The sequence below is a fragment of the Schistocerca gregaria genome, chromosome 4 (genome assembly GCF_023897955.1).
Source record: "Schistocerca gregaria isolate iqSchGreg1 chromosome 4, iqSchGreg1.2, whole genome shotgun sequence".
Lineage (NCBI taxonomy): Eukaryota > Metazoa > Arthropoda > Insecta > Orthoptera > Acrididae > Schistocerca > Schistocerca gregaria.
In genome coordinates this window covers 439,421,418-439,439,419 of record NC_064923.1, presented here as the reverse complement: position 1 = coordinate 439,439,419, position 18,002 = coordinate 439,421,418, and the positions used below count along the sequence as shown (strand labels likewise).

The window sequence follows — 18,002 nt, the reverse complement described above, 5'->3', positions numbered from 1 at the left end:
CTAGAAACCACTTATTCTAGCGGCACCCTGTTCAGAATTAAAAATGATGCTCTCCAAAGGTGAAAGAAGAATTCTCAGAAATTCCATAAATAAAAAAAATTATCAGGTCCAATGAGTCTGGGAACTGCTCTCCAATGAAACAGTTTATCGGGAGACTGACCCAGTCACTAGCATAATGAAAAATAAAGGAATATCACATTTCCTCCACAGTTTGTAAATTCAAGAATACAGGATTTTACAGCTACTTCTGATAACAAATCTCGTGTAGAAGACAGGATAATAGATGCAGAGAACTAAGACAGAATTAACACTCCTTTTAATAGCCACGAATTCTAGCAGAAATCACACAAATGTTGCACCACAGCAAAGGACAACTAATTGCTCCTTTGTTGGCTCAGGACAATGAAGTTACAAGGGAGAAGCACCCATCAGCTCGATAAGTATGTGTCTTGGCGTAAACTCACATTTTGGTTCAAATGGCTCTGAGGTCATTAGTCCCCTAGAACTTACAAGATCATTGAAAGTCTACGTTTTGAGAGACGTTTTGACATCTTACAGCACCAACAGGCCCTCTGAAAGAGCTTACTAAACAGGTAAACCAGAATGAATGAAGTTATAAATGGCCAACAGTGATGCCTGGCCAACCCTATCCATGACGAGTCTCAGGCCGTGAATGCTTTCACTGGGGAAATTCTAGCCATCCCAGGTCACATAAATTTATACCATCAGTCTCAGCAGCGTTTAGTTGTGCACAAATACCCATTTGTGCAGCCGACAGGAGCCAGAAACCACGAGAAGAAGACCGCTCGCAGTTCGGGATGAAACAACCAGTCTGCGCCGACAGATTTTACTGCAGATATTTGTAGACCACTGCCTTAACTAAGTCGGTTAGGTGTGGCTTTATTCCTTCACATAGGGTGACTAACAACTGCTAATGGCCACCTCCTTGGTGTGCCATGGGCTTCAGCTTGGGCCACATAGCTGTGCAGCCATGCTGTCGTTGCCCACGATATCGTGTGGGCCTGCACTGTAGCTGTCCATCGCCCCAGAGCAGGCGAACAACCAGCGTCATCAGCCATGCCAGAGGCTGGAATCCGAATCTGTTTGCTCGGGGGAGGGTGGTGGTGGGGGGAGGAGGGGTATACGGCTCCATTTATTAAGCAGGCCAGCAGCTGGGGCTGCCTTCCCTTGTCTGTCGCCAGCAGCCATTGTTATTTAGCGTCAAGATTCTTCCACCTTCCACTAGGACGACTGCAGCACGGCAACGTCGCTCTCCTGGCATGCGTGTGCTGACGTCGTAATGCTGCCACATCTGCGGCCAATTACGTCACAGAGGCCAATAACTGCCCCTTAGCTTTGATTACGTCACTGTGACTGTTACGGATAAATTGTCTTTCTTAACCAGGTATGTTTTCCTGAAGAGTCACCATTTAACTCCAGGCACCGCCACCACTGTAGTCTACGCCCTGGTGGGGGAACTGTTCTTCATCCTGACATACCAGCAGGCCATCGACTCGCCATCATAGAGGTCATGAACCGGAACCCCGCACATACAAGGCCTTTACACTCAGGTGACAAAAGCCATACGATAGCGATATGCACGTATACAAATGGAGGTGGTACCGAGTATGCAAGATATAAAAGGTCAGTGCATTGGCGGAGCTGTCATTCATACTCAGGTGGTTTATGTGCAAAAAAATTCCAACGTGATTATGGCCTCACGACAGGAATTAACAAATTTTTAACCGGAATGGTAGTTGGAATTAGAGGCATGGGACATTCAGTTTGGGAAATCGTGTGGGAAATGAATATTTCGAGACCCATAGCGACAAGAGTGTGGCAAGGAGACCAAATTTCAGGCATTACCTCTCACCACAGACAACGCAGTGGCCGACAACGTTCACTTAACGACCGAGAACAGCGGCGTTTGCGTAGAGCTCTCAGTGCGGACAGACAAGCAACACTGCGTTAAATAATCACAGAAATCGACGTGGGACGTGCGACGAAAGTACATATCCGTTAGGACAGTGCAGTAAAATTTGGCATAAATGGTTCGTAGCAGTAGACGGCCGATACAAGTGCCTTTACAAGCAGCACAACATCGCCTGCAGTACCTCTCCTCACCTTGTAGCCATACAGGATGGGCCCTACACGACAGGAACTACCTGACCTGGTCAGATGAGTTTCGATTTCAATCGCTAAGAGATGATTATAAGTTTCGTGGGGGGTGCAGACCCCACGAAGCCATGGACGCAAGTCGCCAACAAGGTATTGTGCAAGTTGGTGGTGGCTCCATAACGCTATGTTTGCATGGAATGGACTGGGTCCTAATTATCTTCCGCTACTTGGAGATCAATTTCAGCCATTCGTAGACTTTGTGTTCCCAAACAACTATGTAATTTTTGTGGATGACAATGCACCGCATCGCTGGGCCACAATCGTCCACAATTGACTTGAAGAACATTCTGGTCAGTTTGCGTTAATGATATGATCACCGAGATTACCCAACACGAATCCCATCGAACATTCATGGGACACTATCGAAAGGTCAGGTCATGTACAAAATCTTGCACCGACAACACTTTCGCAGTTATGGACGGCTATAGAGGCAGCAAGGGTCAATGTAGCCCCCCTTCTAACAGCCGTGTACCGCAAGTTTCTCGAGGAACGCAAGGTTCCAAATGATTGGAAAAGAGCACAGGTAGTCCCAGTCTTCAAGAAGTGTCGTCGAGCAGATGCGCAAAACTATAGACATATATCTCTGACGTCGATCTGTTGTAGAATTTTAGAACATGTTTTTTGCTCGAGTATCATGTCGTTTTTAGAAACCCAGAATCTACTCTGTAGAAATCAACATGGATTCTGGAAACAGCGATCGTGTGAGACCCAACTCGCTTTATTTGTTCATGAGACCCAGAAAATATTAGATACAGGCTCCCAGGTAGATGCTATTTATCTTGACTTCCGGAAAGCGTTCGATACAGTTCCGCACTGTCGCCTGATAAACAAAGTAAGAGCCTACGGAATATCAGACCAGTTGTGTGGCTGGATTGAAGAGTTTTTAGCAAACAGAACACAGCATGTTGTTATCAATGGAGAGACGTCTACAGATGTTAAAGTAACCTCTGGCGTGCCACAGGGGAGTGTTATGGGACCATTGCTTTTCACAATATATATAAATGACCTAGTAGATAGTGTCGGAAGTTCCACGCGGCTTTTCGCGGATGATGCTGTAGTATACAGAGAAGCTGCAGCATTAGAAAATTGTAGCGAAATGCAGGAAGATCAGCAGCGGATAGGCACTTGGTTTAGGGAGTGGCAACTGACCCTTAACATAGACAAATGTAATGTATTGCGAATACATAGAAAGAAGGATCCTTTATTGTATGATTATATGATAGCGGAACAAACACTGGTAGCAGTTACTTCTGTAAAATATCTGGCAGTATGCGTGCGGAACGATTTGAAGTGGAATGATCATATAAAATTAATTGTTGGTAAGGCGGGTACCAGGTTGAGATTCATTGGAAGAGTCCTTAGAAAATGTAGTGCATCAACAAAGGAGGCGGCTTACAAAACACTCATTCAACCTATACTTGAGTATTGCTCATCAGTGTGGGATCCGTACCAGATCGGGTTGACGGAAGAGAGAGAGAAGATCCAAAGAAGAGCGGCGCGTTTCGTCATACGGTTATTTGGTAACCGTGATAGCGTTACGGAAATGTTTAACAAACTCAAGTGGCAAACTCTGCAAGAGAGGCGCTCTGCATCGCGGTGTAGCTTGCTCGCCAGGTTTCGAGAGGGTGCGTTTCTGGATGAGGTATCGAATATATCGCTTCCCCCTACTTATACCTTCCGAGGAGATCAAGAATGTAAAATTAGAGAGATTAGAGCGCGTACGGAGGCTTTCAGACAGTCGTTCTTCCCGCGAACCATACGCGACTGGAACAGGAAAGGGAGGTAATGACAGTGGCACGTAAAGTGCCCTCCGCCACACACCGTTGGGTGGCTTGCGGAGTATAAATGTAGATGTAGATGTTTCTGCAGGGGACTTCCAACCACTTGGTAAGTCCATGCAACGACGAGTTGGTGCAAGACACCGGGCATCAGGGTGTCCGACACGGTATTATAAGGTATCGGACAGAATGAAACCGTACTTCACGGAAGGCAAGAACCGAACAGTACGTCCTTCGAAAAAAACTTTAACACTGGGTTACTCAACTAGTCCATTGTGGCCACAATAATAATAGTGATGTACAGGCTCACGGTGCATAACTTATTAATCCTGTAAAAATGATCGTGTTGTAAAGGATACTTAGCCGTCAGCGCTTCCACCAGAGCATCGGCAGAGCGGCGGGGCTGGGTGGGCGAGGCTGGCATCCGCTCTGCCTGCCGGAACAGCAGTGCTTGTGGCAGCGGCTGCAGCCGAGTTCGCCCGCTGTCTGTGTCCGGCCATCTGTCGCCAGCAGACGCCGCCGCCGCTGCAAAACAGCCCCGAATTATTGCTGTCTGCACCCGGTGATTGGGAGGAGGCAGGGAGGAGAGGGGCAGCGACGGGCCAAAGTTCCCTCGTCCCGTGGTAATCCACGACGTCGAGCAGCGTGTTTTGCTCGCAAGTAATTTATCAACTGGTACCATCCCCAAGGACGCACTCCTCCGCAGGGACCGACTGCGAGATGCCTCCTTCAAACAGTCATAAATCAATGCTTACCGAAGAAGTCGAGTTACAACCTAGCGAGTTCGCAGGAAAAATGTCCTTGAGAAAGGAAAGAAGATCTCAGAATAATCCCGATACTATCATAGGATTCGTTGTGCCGGAGAAAAGTATTCGACGTATAAGTGCTCAGTGCGTCTGCCTGCAATGCGAAAGGCCTGGGTTCAATTGCCGGTAAGGCCAAGGTCTTTTCCTTAGAGAGAATACTGGAAGGGGATTCTCTCAGTATCGTGGTGACAAGAGAACTAGCAGCACCATTGTCCTAAAAGCCGGCAGAGTCCGGGAGAGCAATGTGCTGAAGCCATGTCCCTCTTTAGCGCATCCGAATGACTGCATACATCATTTGGTCGGTAGTATCCTGGCAGCTATTAGTGGAGTATGTATCGTTCGGCTTTATGACGACCTGAGCTCTGCTGGATACATTTTCAATTAGGTGTCTGAATGTCTGTGGACGAATAATAGCCCATTCTTCCTCAAAAACCGAAACCACAGAAGGTAGTGATGATGAATGCTGGGGTCTGGAGTGAGGTCGACATTGTAGCTCATTCCAAAGGTGATGCGTTCGTGTCACGTCGTGTCTTTGGACAGGCCAGCCCATTTGAAAAATCTTACGGTTTACAAAGCATTGCCTCACAGACTATGTTTCATAACAGGGTGTATTGTTATGTTGATACACGTAATCATCGTCTCGGAACTGTTTTTGTATAGCATACAGTAGGCATATCTGTAAAATTTGTACATATCTTCCCCGTTTTAGAGTTAACACACTCGCAACAAGCGGACCGCAATCTAACCACGAAAAGCACCCCCATGCTGTAACACCATTTCCTCCATACTTCACTCTTGGTACCTCCATGACTCGCCAAACCTGAACCCTTCCATAGGACTAGCATAGAGTGTAGCCTCATTCATTACTCCAAATCACTCGTTTCCTGTCAGTACGCCCACTTGGCACTGCCTACAGGACCACTGTAACCCATTATTTTTAACTCTGTATACACAATTTGGCTCCAGGCCTATCTGTAGTTGTTGCTTCGTGTTTCCACCTGAGAATCACATCACTAACAGTCGTCTTGCCCTGTTTTAGAATGTGTGAGATATTCCTGATGAATTCGTTTGTCAGGTGACGTGCAGTGACCAGTTCATGTTCGTCTATGTGCTGTAAATGCTCACCACAACAGCATCAATGGCAGGTATTTCGTCGAAATCTCGAGATCTGACCCAGATCTGATGCACAGAAAACAAGAATTTTTATACGGATGTCGTCGCGAGAAACTTCAGAGTCGTAACATATCTTTCGTATTCGTGTTTCGTGCCAAATCAAGTGATTCGAACCAATTTTCCAGGTGAGTCGTCTGGCGTCGCAGACTCAACAGATTACACGTATGCAACTCGCCGCGAATATAAGGACACATCTCCGTTTGTAATTCAGGCTATTGGCACATGCCTAAATTGTCGGTGCCTGTTGTTGTCTCCGGATCCTCCGAGTGCAGCACAATCATCAAAATAGAAGCGTGTTTACATTATCGAGACTCTCACGACGCATGTATTACGAGATGTACCTCGAAAAGTCATCCAACGTTATCCCTTTTCAGTTATGTTTGTTTCTCTAAACATCCAATGAGGACTAAGACCCACGTATCGACGTATCATACTGCAGACTGATAACGAAGGGCCGACCATATGGAATAGCATTTCAGATATATGAGCCCCTTTAAACAACGGAACCCAGTACTTCTCCCTGCATGGAGGGTCTTCATCTGAGACAAGCGTATCCCCGGGAATTCCCCAGGGAAATGTGACAGGCCCACTCTTGTTCTCTACTAGGTAAATTCGAAGTGCTTCGACAAACTTTCAGAGGTTGTTTAGGGATACCTTCTGAGTATTTTGGTATAAGGGAACCACAGTTTCCTTCAGATCCTTACTGAGTGATAATGAAATCATGAGTTCCGTGGTTTGTTACAACACGTAACACACTCTCTTCCGTGGGGTAGTTATACCATATCTCACACAGTCAGTATCTTCCATTCTAACGTGGAAGGATCCAGTTTCTCGCAAGATTATATGCACAGATGGAAAAGTGCTGTCATGTGGCTGTCGTTAGTGCGTGAAGAGTTCACAACAGAATGGCAGCTCTTTCATTGCACTCAGTTAACCCTACCATGAGCCTCATTCTGCCAACTCCTCACCAGTAAACCTATGAACTTGTGGCAAGTTCCTATGGGACCAAACTGCTGAGGTCATTGGTGCCTGGGATTACACACTACTTAATCTAACTAATGTACGCTGATAACAGACAAACCCATGCCCGAAGGAGGACTCGAATTCCGATGGAGCGATCCGCGCGAACCATGGCAATGCGCCTACTCCGCGTGGCTACCCCGCGCGGCAAATCCATGCATAGTACTATTATCACTATTAAAGCGCAGCTAACACTGCCGGAAAACGGCCCCTAGACACAACCGTGCAGTACTGAATGCGAACTTCAGGACGACGAAGTAAAAGGGGCATTTCCGTTGTCAACAACAGGTACCGGGAGGGAATGGAAAGAGAACACACAGCGCATGTCGTCCTCACTTGTAATGTTGTGCACTACTTCCAATGCAATATAAATACGAACCTAACTGGGACAAGAAACGAAACCAATTACAATGCCTCTTTAGCAAGTCATCGGAGCCCTCGAGTACCATGTACCAAAACACTCGAAAGGTACGTGCCTCTAACCAACCGCTGGAAATTTATCGTTGTTTATCTTATACATGAAATGTCTGACGAATAAGGAGCAACAGTCTGAATTGTTTGCTAATGATCCTGGAACCTACGGGAAATTCCGTCGAGTAACTGCTGGAGAATACAAGATGACTTGGTCAGAATTTCCAATTGATCTGATCAATTTCTGGATACTTTAAATGCGCGAAAAATGTAACTTAAGGCAGATGGGCAGGAGGAAAACAGTACTTTAATGCTCAATACAGTATTGCTGGTGTGCTCCTTGGCACATCACGTCAATGAAATGCCTACGGATAACGTTGTGAAGGAACTGGCAAAGGAACGAAAACATAAGGTTGGATGCAGGGAACGCAACTGGTCGACGAATTACATGAAAGTGTAGCTCATTTATAAATAAGACCGTGTACGGAATATTTGTTCGATCTATTCTTGGGTACTGTTTGACATTTTGTGATCCCTGGCAAGTCGTATTAAAGGAAGACATCGAAGTAATTCAGGGGCGAGTTGTTAGACTTGTTACCGACTGATTAGAACAATAAGAGAGTGATGCAGAATTGATTAGTGAACTCAAATACAAATCCCTGGAGAGAGGAAGACGTCGTTTTCGCGAATCAAGAAAGTTTAGAGAATCAGCTCTTGCGACGGACGGCAGAACGATTATACTGACACTGACACATATCTCGACTAACGACCGATAAGACAAAATAAAGACAGAACAGGGCCGGGACGGAAGCGCATAGACATGTTTTTTTTTTGTTTTTGTTTTTGTCGATCCACTTGCAAGTGATATGCTCAGCAGCGGAAAACTCAGTGTGGCTGACTGCAATGCTGGGAGCCCTGATTCAATTCCCAATCCCGCCAGGTATACTTTGTTGGTAGAAATGGAATAGGGTGCTCTCATCCTCGTGATGCGAACTGAGCAGTAGTTTACCAAGTAACAGCAGCTTCAAGACTGCTAACTAGACAACGGCGAGGTGAGCGATGTGCGGACCCACTCCATTCCATAGCGCGTCTCGACGACGCCACTAGCTGGGGATGATACGGCGATCTTACGGGCCCGATTGACCCGCCTGGAGCCGAATCGATGGCGCACGTGTATTTGTCCAACATGAGAGCGAATGACTATCGGCTGCACAAGGTGGTTTGCTGCATATGCACACTGTTGTTTGTGAAAACTGCAACGCCCAAAAGTAATTTTCTGCATAACTACAAAACCGGAGGACACGTAAAACATTGGATCCCTAATAAGTGATTAAGACTGAAAGGAGATTGCGTGCATGTAGGCCTAGCACCGCCCTCTTTTGTGTGACCAGATAGGTCAGTGCTACGCCACGTTCAGTCGTGCAGAACTGTCAAACGAGGAGGAAACGTGCGAGCAAGTGTTGGTATGCCTCGTAGATGTCAAAGGACGTAATATCAGAATGTGAGTGAGTTCGAGAGGGGAAGAATGGTTGGTCTCCGAGAACGAGTTCATCGCTCCGTGACACTAAGGGTTGTACAGGGCACGCTGCGACTACAGTGAAGCGTGTTTGAAACCAGTGAATAGAAGAACGTCGTACACAGCGAGTGGGAACTGAACCACACAATGTGACCACAGCGAGAGATGACCGTCATCTTTTCTGCGTGACCGTAACTTACACATCCGCTCCGCCAATAGTGATGGATCGATGTTTGAACACCGAAAAGGGGATGGACATACCTGCGCCGATGATTGGTAACCACCTGCTGACGGGTGGACTGGTGGCACAGATACCATCGCGTCGACTTTCATTGATCAGAAGTCACCAACTTCTCAGGCTGCAAAGAGTATATGAACTTTCGTCACTGGCATGGTGAGTGGGAAAGTGTTGTATTTCCGGAAGAATCCCGCTTAGAGTGACAACCGCGCACATATTAGACGCTGCAGTGGTGTATGCGATCGGGCACATCTGCTGTTGAGTGGCATAGCGGTCAGACGCCAAGTGTGATGGTTTGAGTCAGAACACTGATGACTGATGATGGCAATCCGAAAAGCAACAGTTGCATCGGTGAGGTTTTAGAGTACGGGGCACTGGACCTCCCTCAGGCAGCTGCACGTGCCGTATTTCATCAGGACAAGGCTAAGCCCCACGGTGTTGAGCAATGAGCAAGCCTTCTTCGAAGAATACCAGGTACCACTGACTTCCTGTCCTGAATGTTCGCCTAACAAGTTGACCATGGTTGGATGCACCTGCACTCCAGTTGGATTTGTATTCCACAGTAGCATGCCAAGGCCCTCTTTGAGTCCACATCACAATATCTAGTTCTGACTGAAGTACGTAGCGGCCTCACACCGTATTAACTGTCATGGTTAAAGTGCATGTACAATTCTATATGTCTAATCATTTGTGCAGTATCATGTCCATAATCTGGGGAATAAATTTAATTGTAATCGCTTGTCTCGTTCCTGGTGCTGCAGTTTTCACAAACGCTTGTGTATTTATGTAGATACAGATACAAAACGTTCCCCTTTTTGAGCTCTCACTATCTCAACCCTTGCTACCACAGCGAACTTGTCTGAATGCTTATACGTACAGCCTTAAAGGCCTGCGGGTTATACACAGTTACAGGCCTCATTACTGTTATCGGAGCGCATTTCCGGATTTACGTCTTGCTACAGAAGTCTGCCGAGCCCCGCACAGAGTTTGCACTTCCGCGCAGAGGCATCCGAATCCCCTGACAACGAACGCTTCGGATCTCAGCGGCGGCGGAGGCGCTCCCACAGCCAAATTAGTCTAATTACGCACTGCCACCGCCCGCTCCCTACTTGTTAACAGCTGTGCTCCAGCTTTCGTCCCAGTGGGCTCGAGTGCTTTGACAGGGGTAGCGTGGCGAACGGAAAAAAACGTCCGGGGATTCAGGTAGGGGTTCAGAAGCAGCAGGGAGTCTTTGAAATACAATTAAAATGTCAGGAGAAACTAATTAACCCTTCACGTCAGACTGTATTCGTACTGCCAACCAGTATCTCTTCTTTGTCATCCTTACCTCACTATAAATTTTTTTCGTACGATTGCACGAGAAGATAATGCTTTATTTGTTAGTCATCAAAACCGGGAATGTCTGCTGCAAGCATCGATACCATCAATTTCTTTCGATAAAAATTTACTCACTGAATCGTAACAGTTCAATTCAAAGAATGTTTTATGGCTTTGATCCTATCGAGGACGTGATTATACGATATTGCACTGCCGGTATTTAACAGTGTGCCTCCTACTGCGGAAAATATTTTCGATCGCATCACTCCAGGATCTCTGATATAATACTAACGGCAGGAGGATTAAGCGTCTGCTGTCATCTGTAGAAATGCTGTGCCGAATGGTCCCAACTCAAGGGCATTTCCAGACAGTGGACTTCTGGCTACCCTCTAGTACTTTCCTTGCCAGCAGATAAAGCTTGCAAGAACAGGTTAGGTAAATTTCGGGTTACTCGTAAAACATCGGCGAAAGCTGCGTTTTATTATTTACAAATTATGTCAACGTTTAAGAAATATTCTATCGGTACTTAAAACAATATGGACGTATTAAAAACTGAAATACACTGTATTAAAATTCTGTAGAAATATTTACTTTATATTTTGTTGTAAACCTCCTTCTCGTCTTGCTTCAGACAAACCATCTTCAGACAACTCAACGACTGAACCGACATTCCACACAGGAATATCGGGAGCTTGTGTCTATAGGAAGGCTGTTTTTTTTTCCAGAGATATGTGACATTTGGAAATTATGCATCTGTACTAAAACCACCAGACTGCAATGCTTCAGTTTGACAAAGGTACAAAATAACAAATATTATGTGAAGATGCACTGAATGTTTTCAACTGTAAATATAGTATAATCTGGGAGCAGTTATCCCTTGAGGGATAAAATGTAGTTCTCTGAGAGGTGTCCGTTCCAAGTTACACGTACTCCATGCAGTTGATGAGATATTGCTTCTTTTCATAAGTGTACTAATTGACAGCACAGTACAACAACAACTTCATAATAGGTACTGCACTACCGAGGGGCCGATACAGTGTTGATAGTAACAGCAATAATAATAATATCGTAGTGATACCAGTGACCAGACACAAATCACTGGTATCCAAAAATCTTTCTATTTCAGCCAGTTCACAAGTAGGGTGTCCAGCGATCACGTGACTTCAGGACAGTAAGCCTGATTATCGCACACATTTATTTTTTCACAAGGACTTGTAACTAGCACTCGCAGTGGACTAAGAACTGCGTCAGCATTCCATGAAAAAAGGTTGTTTGTCATAAAACACCAGTTATTTCGTCAACTCATTAGTTCATAGTTTAGTAAGAGATGTATAAAAATTATCGTTTATCTTTCGTCATTTTGAAATAAAATTTTCAATTTTTTTTTTCCACTCTAAATATTAATTATGTTGGAGGGGGTTGGGGTGCTGGGGAGCAGTACTTGGTAACATCTAATTATTCACGAGTAACGGTCTGAGTCAGGTTGTTAACCACTGTAATAGGGAAACAAACTGAACATCTCTAAATCAAATGTTCAAGACATTTTTCAGAATGTTTTAAGGAAGACAAAAATTTGTGTAAAATTTGTTCCACACACCTTGACTCCCAATCAGAAACGGCGAAGCGTGGACGCCTGAAGGCGCTGGGCAATTTTTTTTTCCGGAGAAAATCATCACGCGTGACGAGAGCTGGCGTCATCAATACACACCAACCACAATAGGACATGGTGCAAAATGGGTTTCCGAAGATTCACCAACAAAAAAGAATGTGTGAATGTGACGCGCGAGTTGAACAGCATTGCAGAGAAGACTATTTATTATAGTTTCGCATGGCTGTATGAACGTTCTTTACGTTGTACTCAAGTATTGTAGAACACCAGGTGTCTCAAAAACACCATCGTAGCTCTTCAGTATTTTTCATTAATACCATCTTAAAACTTTATGGGTCGATGGGGTATTCCCAAACTAGGGAAGCATCCTCACATTATAGCAAGACTGTAATAGCTATTTGTGTTTTATTCGCAGTAACTGGCACCAGCTGTGACGACAACTTCAAAATTTGCTGACTTTGTAAGATTTATACGATTCACTTGTTTATTTCTTTACAGGTGTCCCTTCTACAGTGTATTTTTAAATTAAGATCTAGTCACATAGTGCCTTGCTAATTTTCTAGCAGAACTGCATGTCATGGCGGCTGAGAGGAATTTCGGAGGCGACCTAATCATCGGGGGCACCTTTTGCTGGCCGTCCTCTTTACTTAAACAGAGGCGATCTCTTCGCACAGCAGCAGCCGCGGCTTCGAGTGCCTCCAAACACCAGTTAACAGTGTTCGCTGTCTGTTGCAGATACCTTCATTTTAATGAGCTGGTCGCCATAGATGCCGATACATTTTCAAATTTACCCAAGCTTGAGAGATTGTAAGTATGATGCGCAGACAGCTGCGTCTGCCCGCTCACATTACCCAGGATGTGTGGACTCTGCGTGACCCGAAAACGTCTTTCATCTACCATCCCCTGAGAGGTCGTTGCACGTCTTGTGGCAAATTGAGGATAGTTGCAAAATCCATTTTAGCCATTTTGTTTTCCTGTTTGGTACGTAATTCACTTTCTGGTAATATCATAGCAATGGTGAGCAACGGAGAAGGCGAAAGTCTAAGAAATCAACTAGTTTATTTCGGATTGCTTGTACTCATGTTTTAGCATAATTCACCCTGTATTTATATATCCTGGCACAATGAATTCTATTCTACACACATGCTAGACTCAACATCTTCAGTGCTTTGTGGTACATATTCTAAACAGTCTTTAACCACTACTCTGTTTGCTATTTCCAATTAGCCCCTTCTGTCTCTGTAAAGGCGAATACACTAGTCTGCGTGTTTCCTTATTATAAATTTATATGGATTTAATTCTGACGTAAATTACGGCAAAAAGTCTTATCCTTTTTGTGTATGTCCGAGGTATACGAAGCTGAACGCTTCAGACACAGTTTACAAAACTTATTTTTCTGTTCTTTGGGAGTAATCACATAGTGTTCACTAAGAAAACTGATTTCTTGATTATGTTATATTACTTTTTGATTTTGTGATACATAAACGCATGGGTATTACGTAATGTCGTAATCGATTTAGATCAGCCAATGGTGGTCTTCAGTTCATTAATATATAAGAAGAGGAACCGAAGAACAAGTATATATTCTGTAAAATCTGCTAGATTTTAATTATATGTCCTTTTATCATTATGTAAACTTTTAATTCCCTTACGGACTTGCCTCAGTGGCAAAACCGGTTCCCGTTAGATCATAGAAGTTAAGCGTTGTCAGGCTCGGCTAGTACTTGGATGGGTAACCATCAGGAACTGCCGAGTGCTGTTGGCAGTAGGGATGCACTCAGCGCTTGTGAGGACAATTGAGGGCTTACTTGACTGAGAAGTTGATGCTCCGGTTACGAAAGCTGACAACAAATGAAGCATATTCCCGAAGATGCCACGGGGATCGGTCGGAAGCGTTATGCCTTCCCAGGTCTGTTCGGATGGAGTAGTAGTAGATTCTTACGGAGTAGCTTTTTTAGAGTCTGTTATGATCCTTTACCTCATCTTTTTATCTGTTGACAGGTTGAAAATGAGCACTGGCTGATCGAAATCGGTTATGACGTCGTCCAATGCTCATTTGATTGTGTCGCGAAAAATCTAGAAAATAGAAGAACATCTTTCAGTCTTGTCTAGTGTTTGAAATCGAACTGTTTTTAATCTTGAGGAATACTTTTTTCACGTGTTGCATTGTGGTTAAACCAACTACTTTTGCACTTTGCACTTCCCTAGCAATTTTCTTCCAACTAAGCTACACTGCATTAGTTCATTTATTAAATTTTTTTCGCTGTTTCTATTTTTAACGAATTCTTTCTTCGTTCATAGTGATCTTCGCTGTTGTCATATTTCTTATTCCTTTAACTTCAAATCCTTGCCGAGAAGACTCCTTACTTCTTTTAGTATTTTTTTTAAATACAGCGTTAATGAAATCTTCCTGTAGCCCGTTTCTCAATTTCTTTTTCGCTTCCTCTGCGGTCTCTTCAAACCAGCTTTAAATGGCATGTACTATAATCTAACCTTGTATACTAACTGCACTCCATTTTCTTCAGCGAGTGTCGAATATTTATTTTTACGCATTCGTTTCAACAAAACTATTACGACGTTTATTGAAATGAAATAAGCTAGTGAGTACTGCTGTACTTGAGAAGGACTTTATGACGATCACAAAGAAACTTGACGAGGATCTAATGATAATTTTACCAGGACAAGCGGCGTTTAATTTCTGTGTAAATTTTTAAAGTATATGTAGTAACGAAGTACAAAGGAAGAAACATGGCATAAAAATACTATCAAATTGAGTAATTCAAAAGTTATACTAGTAAATGATAAGCGACTTTACGGCGATGCTGACTGGCAATACGCCATTGTGTTACTTCCATTGCGCGTCACCGATTATGTGCGTCATTGTGACGTCGCAGAAGATGTTTAGTCACCCAGAATCCACACATCCCACATATATATGCACTGCACGCTGTCGCCAAGAACGCAAATGTTCTGCCTTTGCTAATGCCGGCTGTCCTTACAGATACCTGCATTTCAACAAGATCGAAAAATTAGAACCCGGGGTATTTAGCGATCTGAGAAGTCTCGAGCGACTGTAAGTAAAAAGAAAAGAAGAGAAACGGAATGAATTTGTGGATACTGCTGGGCTTGGATACTCTTTGGGATACCATAATTTTGTTGTTGTATCTGCTGCACGTGTTTGCGGGTGTTTTGTTGAGCTGTAGAGCGGTGTTTCGTAGGCTCTTTTATTTTCATGCTTTTGTTTTCTTTTTAGTTCAACGTTTTTTTACTAAATGGGACTTTGAAGTTCACAATTTCAGTTATGTAACACAACAAGATCATAGTGAGAATTCTGAGAGCCCAAAGTAATATTATCCTGTACTATTAATTAAAAACACAGCCGATGATTTAAGTATCGCCATGAAAACGTGAATGAAATAATATTGTTTCCAGTTTAGTTCACGTCGTGTACATTCACTGAAAATTGTACAACGGGAGTCTCAAGTGTGTTAACAGTGAATAGGCAAGCAATGGGCAAAGCCGTTCGTCAATCGAAGCCAAATGGTTTCATGAAGTGTCTAGATTTTTGCGGGAGACAATCATAATACATACGTTTATCTCCAAACAAAAGACTGCACAGTATTTTGAAACCGGTGTTGTTCGTAATCACTGAGGATTTATGCGTCGTGAGTAAACGTTTTACAATTGATATACAAGAAATTAAGACATATTTTGATATACCAATATCACCTTTAGATTTTGTCATAAGTCTGTAACCCAGACTATAAAACGAATTCTATCTCGTTATTTAAAGAATTTATTAAAAGCTAATACTTGATTTTTTTCCATATTGGTACACGTCTTTTACCCAACTGAAATGAACGACTTAGATCTTGCTTTTTACATTGCCGGTGGTCTGGCTATACTTATTTTAGTACTGCATTCAAACGTGTTATAGTTGCAGACGATTGTACGCTACTTACTTGGGTTAAAATTCAGATTGTGTCGTAGTGTTTTTTCAGAGTGAAATAGAAACATACTGTTTGCAATGATCCGTCTTTGAGATGAGAATATTAGGCACACCAGACTGATCTGCGTGTATCTAGAGGAGTGAGCTGTACGCCGTTATAAGCACCACTGTCTATCTTCTTAATACTACACTTCATAAGTGCCAGCGGTAACATATTAACAGCACTATAGTTAACAAGCTTTAATAGAGGCTCTACAATGTGCGTTTGACGAGCTGTTCGCAGGTATTATGTATAACGTATAGGAATTTGAGGCGTCGATGGTGGACGAAACTCTAAACAGTCGACGTCGCATGGAACAATGTTCGTTACCCATGGTGCTACTATGTTCCAAGACCACAGGGCTCCCGTTCATGCAGCTAGCATCCTCCAGGAGAGGATTTGTGAGGAGAAGGATGAATTCTCGCACCTCCCCTGGTCACTAAGCTCACCAGATGCCAGAATGGTATGAGATCTCTGGAAAAACACACAGACCTATATTTACCCATTCTGAGATGAAATGATAGCAGTTCTAAATGTCTACAGTTCCCCGTGTTACGCGTCGTAATATACAGTGTATCCCAGTTCCCTTAGGACGACCCAGTGTCATCTCGTGGCGAATTGCGGAGTTACTATCCTTGAAGTTTCAAAAATAGCTGTCCGCAGCTCCTGGTCTAGTAACGCCGGCACGGCAGCTCAGCGTGTTCAGTCAGCGAGGCGCTGACCCTCTGCAATAAAAAAAAAAACCTGAGCAAATGAACGGTCAACTTGAACGGATATCCTATGACGTCCGCCCAGACCAACACACATCGAACACTTAAAAAAAAAAAACAAAAAAAAACTTGTGTCGCTACCTCTGGATTACGGAGCCCCGGGTTCGATTCCCGGCCAGGTTGGGGATTTTTCTCCTCCCGGAGACTGTGTGTTTGTGTCGTCCTCATCATTTCATCATCTTTCATTAAAGTAACTACAATGGACTGTGTACAGATTGGGACTGTATGCCGGCGCTGATGACCGGGCTGTTAATCGCCCCACAAACCAAACATCATCATCACCAAAAATAGCTGTGTAGGTAGTCAAAGTGCTAGCACTGCTGCAGCAGACATCCTCGCCGCAAAATATAGCAGTATGTGTCTGACACTAGTCCGTAAATGGCAGGGAAGCAGTGAGGCAACATCACATTTTTTGAGTCCCCTAGCGACTGTGAGCGAGAACTCGTCGAATTGCTTCTCCACGATGACACTCCAGCCCACAAAGCGAAGTTTGTGCGTGGATCGCAGTCCTGGATCACCCACCGTATTAGCCGGATATTACCCTAGGCGACTTCTGGTTGTTTCCCAAATTGAAGCTGGCAGTGAAAGGACACCTTATGATGCAGTTTTAAAATTTCTACACAACGAAGATGGTGTTCTACAGACGCGAAATTTAACCAACAGGAAGACGATTACCTTTTCAGAGCAGTCACACAAGTTTGGCGCCGGTGGCGACGCCTACAACGTGCTGACATGAGCAATGTTTCCAACCGATTTCTCATACACAAACAACAGTTGACCGGCGTTGCCTGGTGTAACGTTGTTGTGATGCCTCGTGTAAGGAGGAGAAATGCGTACCATCAAGTTTCAGACTTTGATAAAGGTCAGATTGTAGCCTATCGCGACTGCGGTTTATCATATCACGACATTGGTGCTCACGTTGTTCGAAATCCAGTGACTGTTAGCAGAATATGGAATCGGTGGGTTCAAGAAGGTAATACGGAACGCCGTGCTAGATCCCAACGGCCTCGTATCACTAGCAGTCGAGATGACAGGCATCTTTTCCGCATGGCTGTAACGGATCGTGCAGGCACGTCTCGATCTCTGAGTCAATAGATGGGGACGTTTGCAAGACAACAACCATCTGCACGAACAGTTCGACGACGTTTGCAGCAGCGTTGACTATCAGCTCGGAGACCATGGCTGCGATTACCCTTG

The 18,002-nt window shown here is 44.2% G+C and overlaps 1 protein-coding gene across 2 annotated transcripts in view; it reads left to right on the top strand.

Annotated features, from left to right (window-relative positions):
- LOC126365858 (peroxidasin homolog) overlaps positions 1-18,002 on the top strand; it is a 1,186,130-nt gene that overhangs the window by 934,407 nt on the left and 233,721 nt on the right. Inside the window, exons 5-6 of one of the 2 annotated variants that reach the window (XM_050008523.1) lie at positions 12,782-12,853; positions 15,048-15,119. In XM_050008523.1, the coding sequence (XP_049864480.1) occupies positions 12,782-12,853; positions 15,048-15,119 (144 nt within the window). The remainder of the gene's footprint in view (positions 1-12,781; positions 12,854-15,047; positions 15,120-18,002) is intronic. The other variant, XM_050008525.1, reaches the window with a different exon arrangement.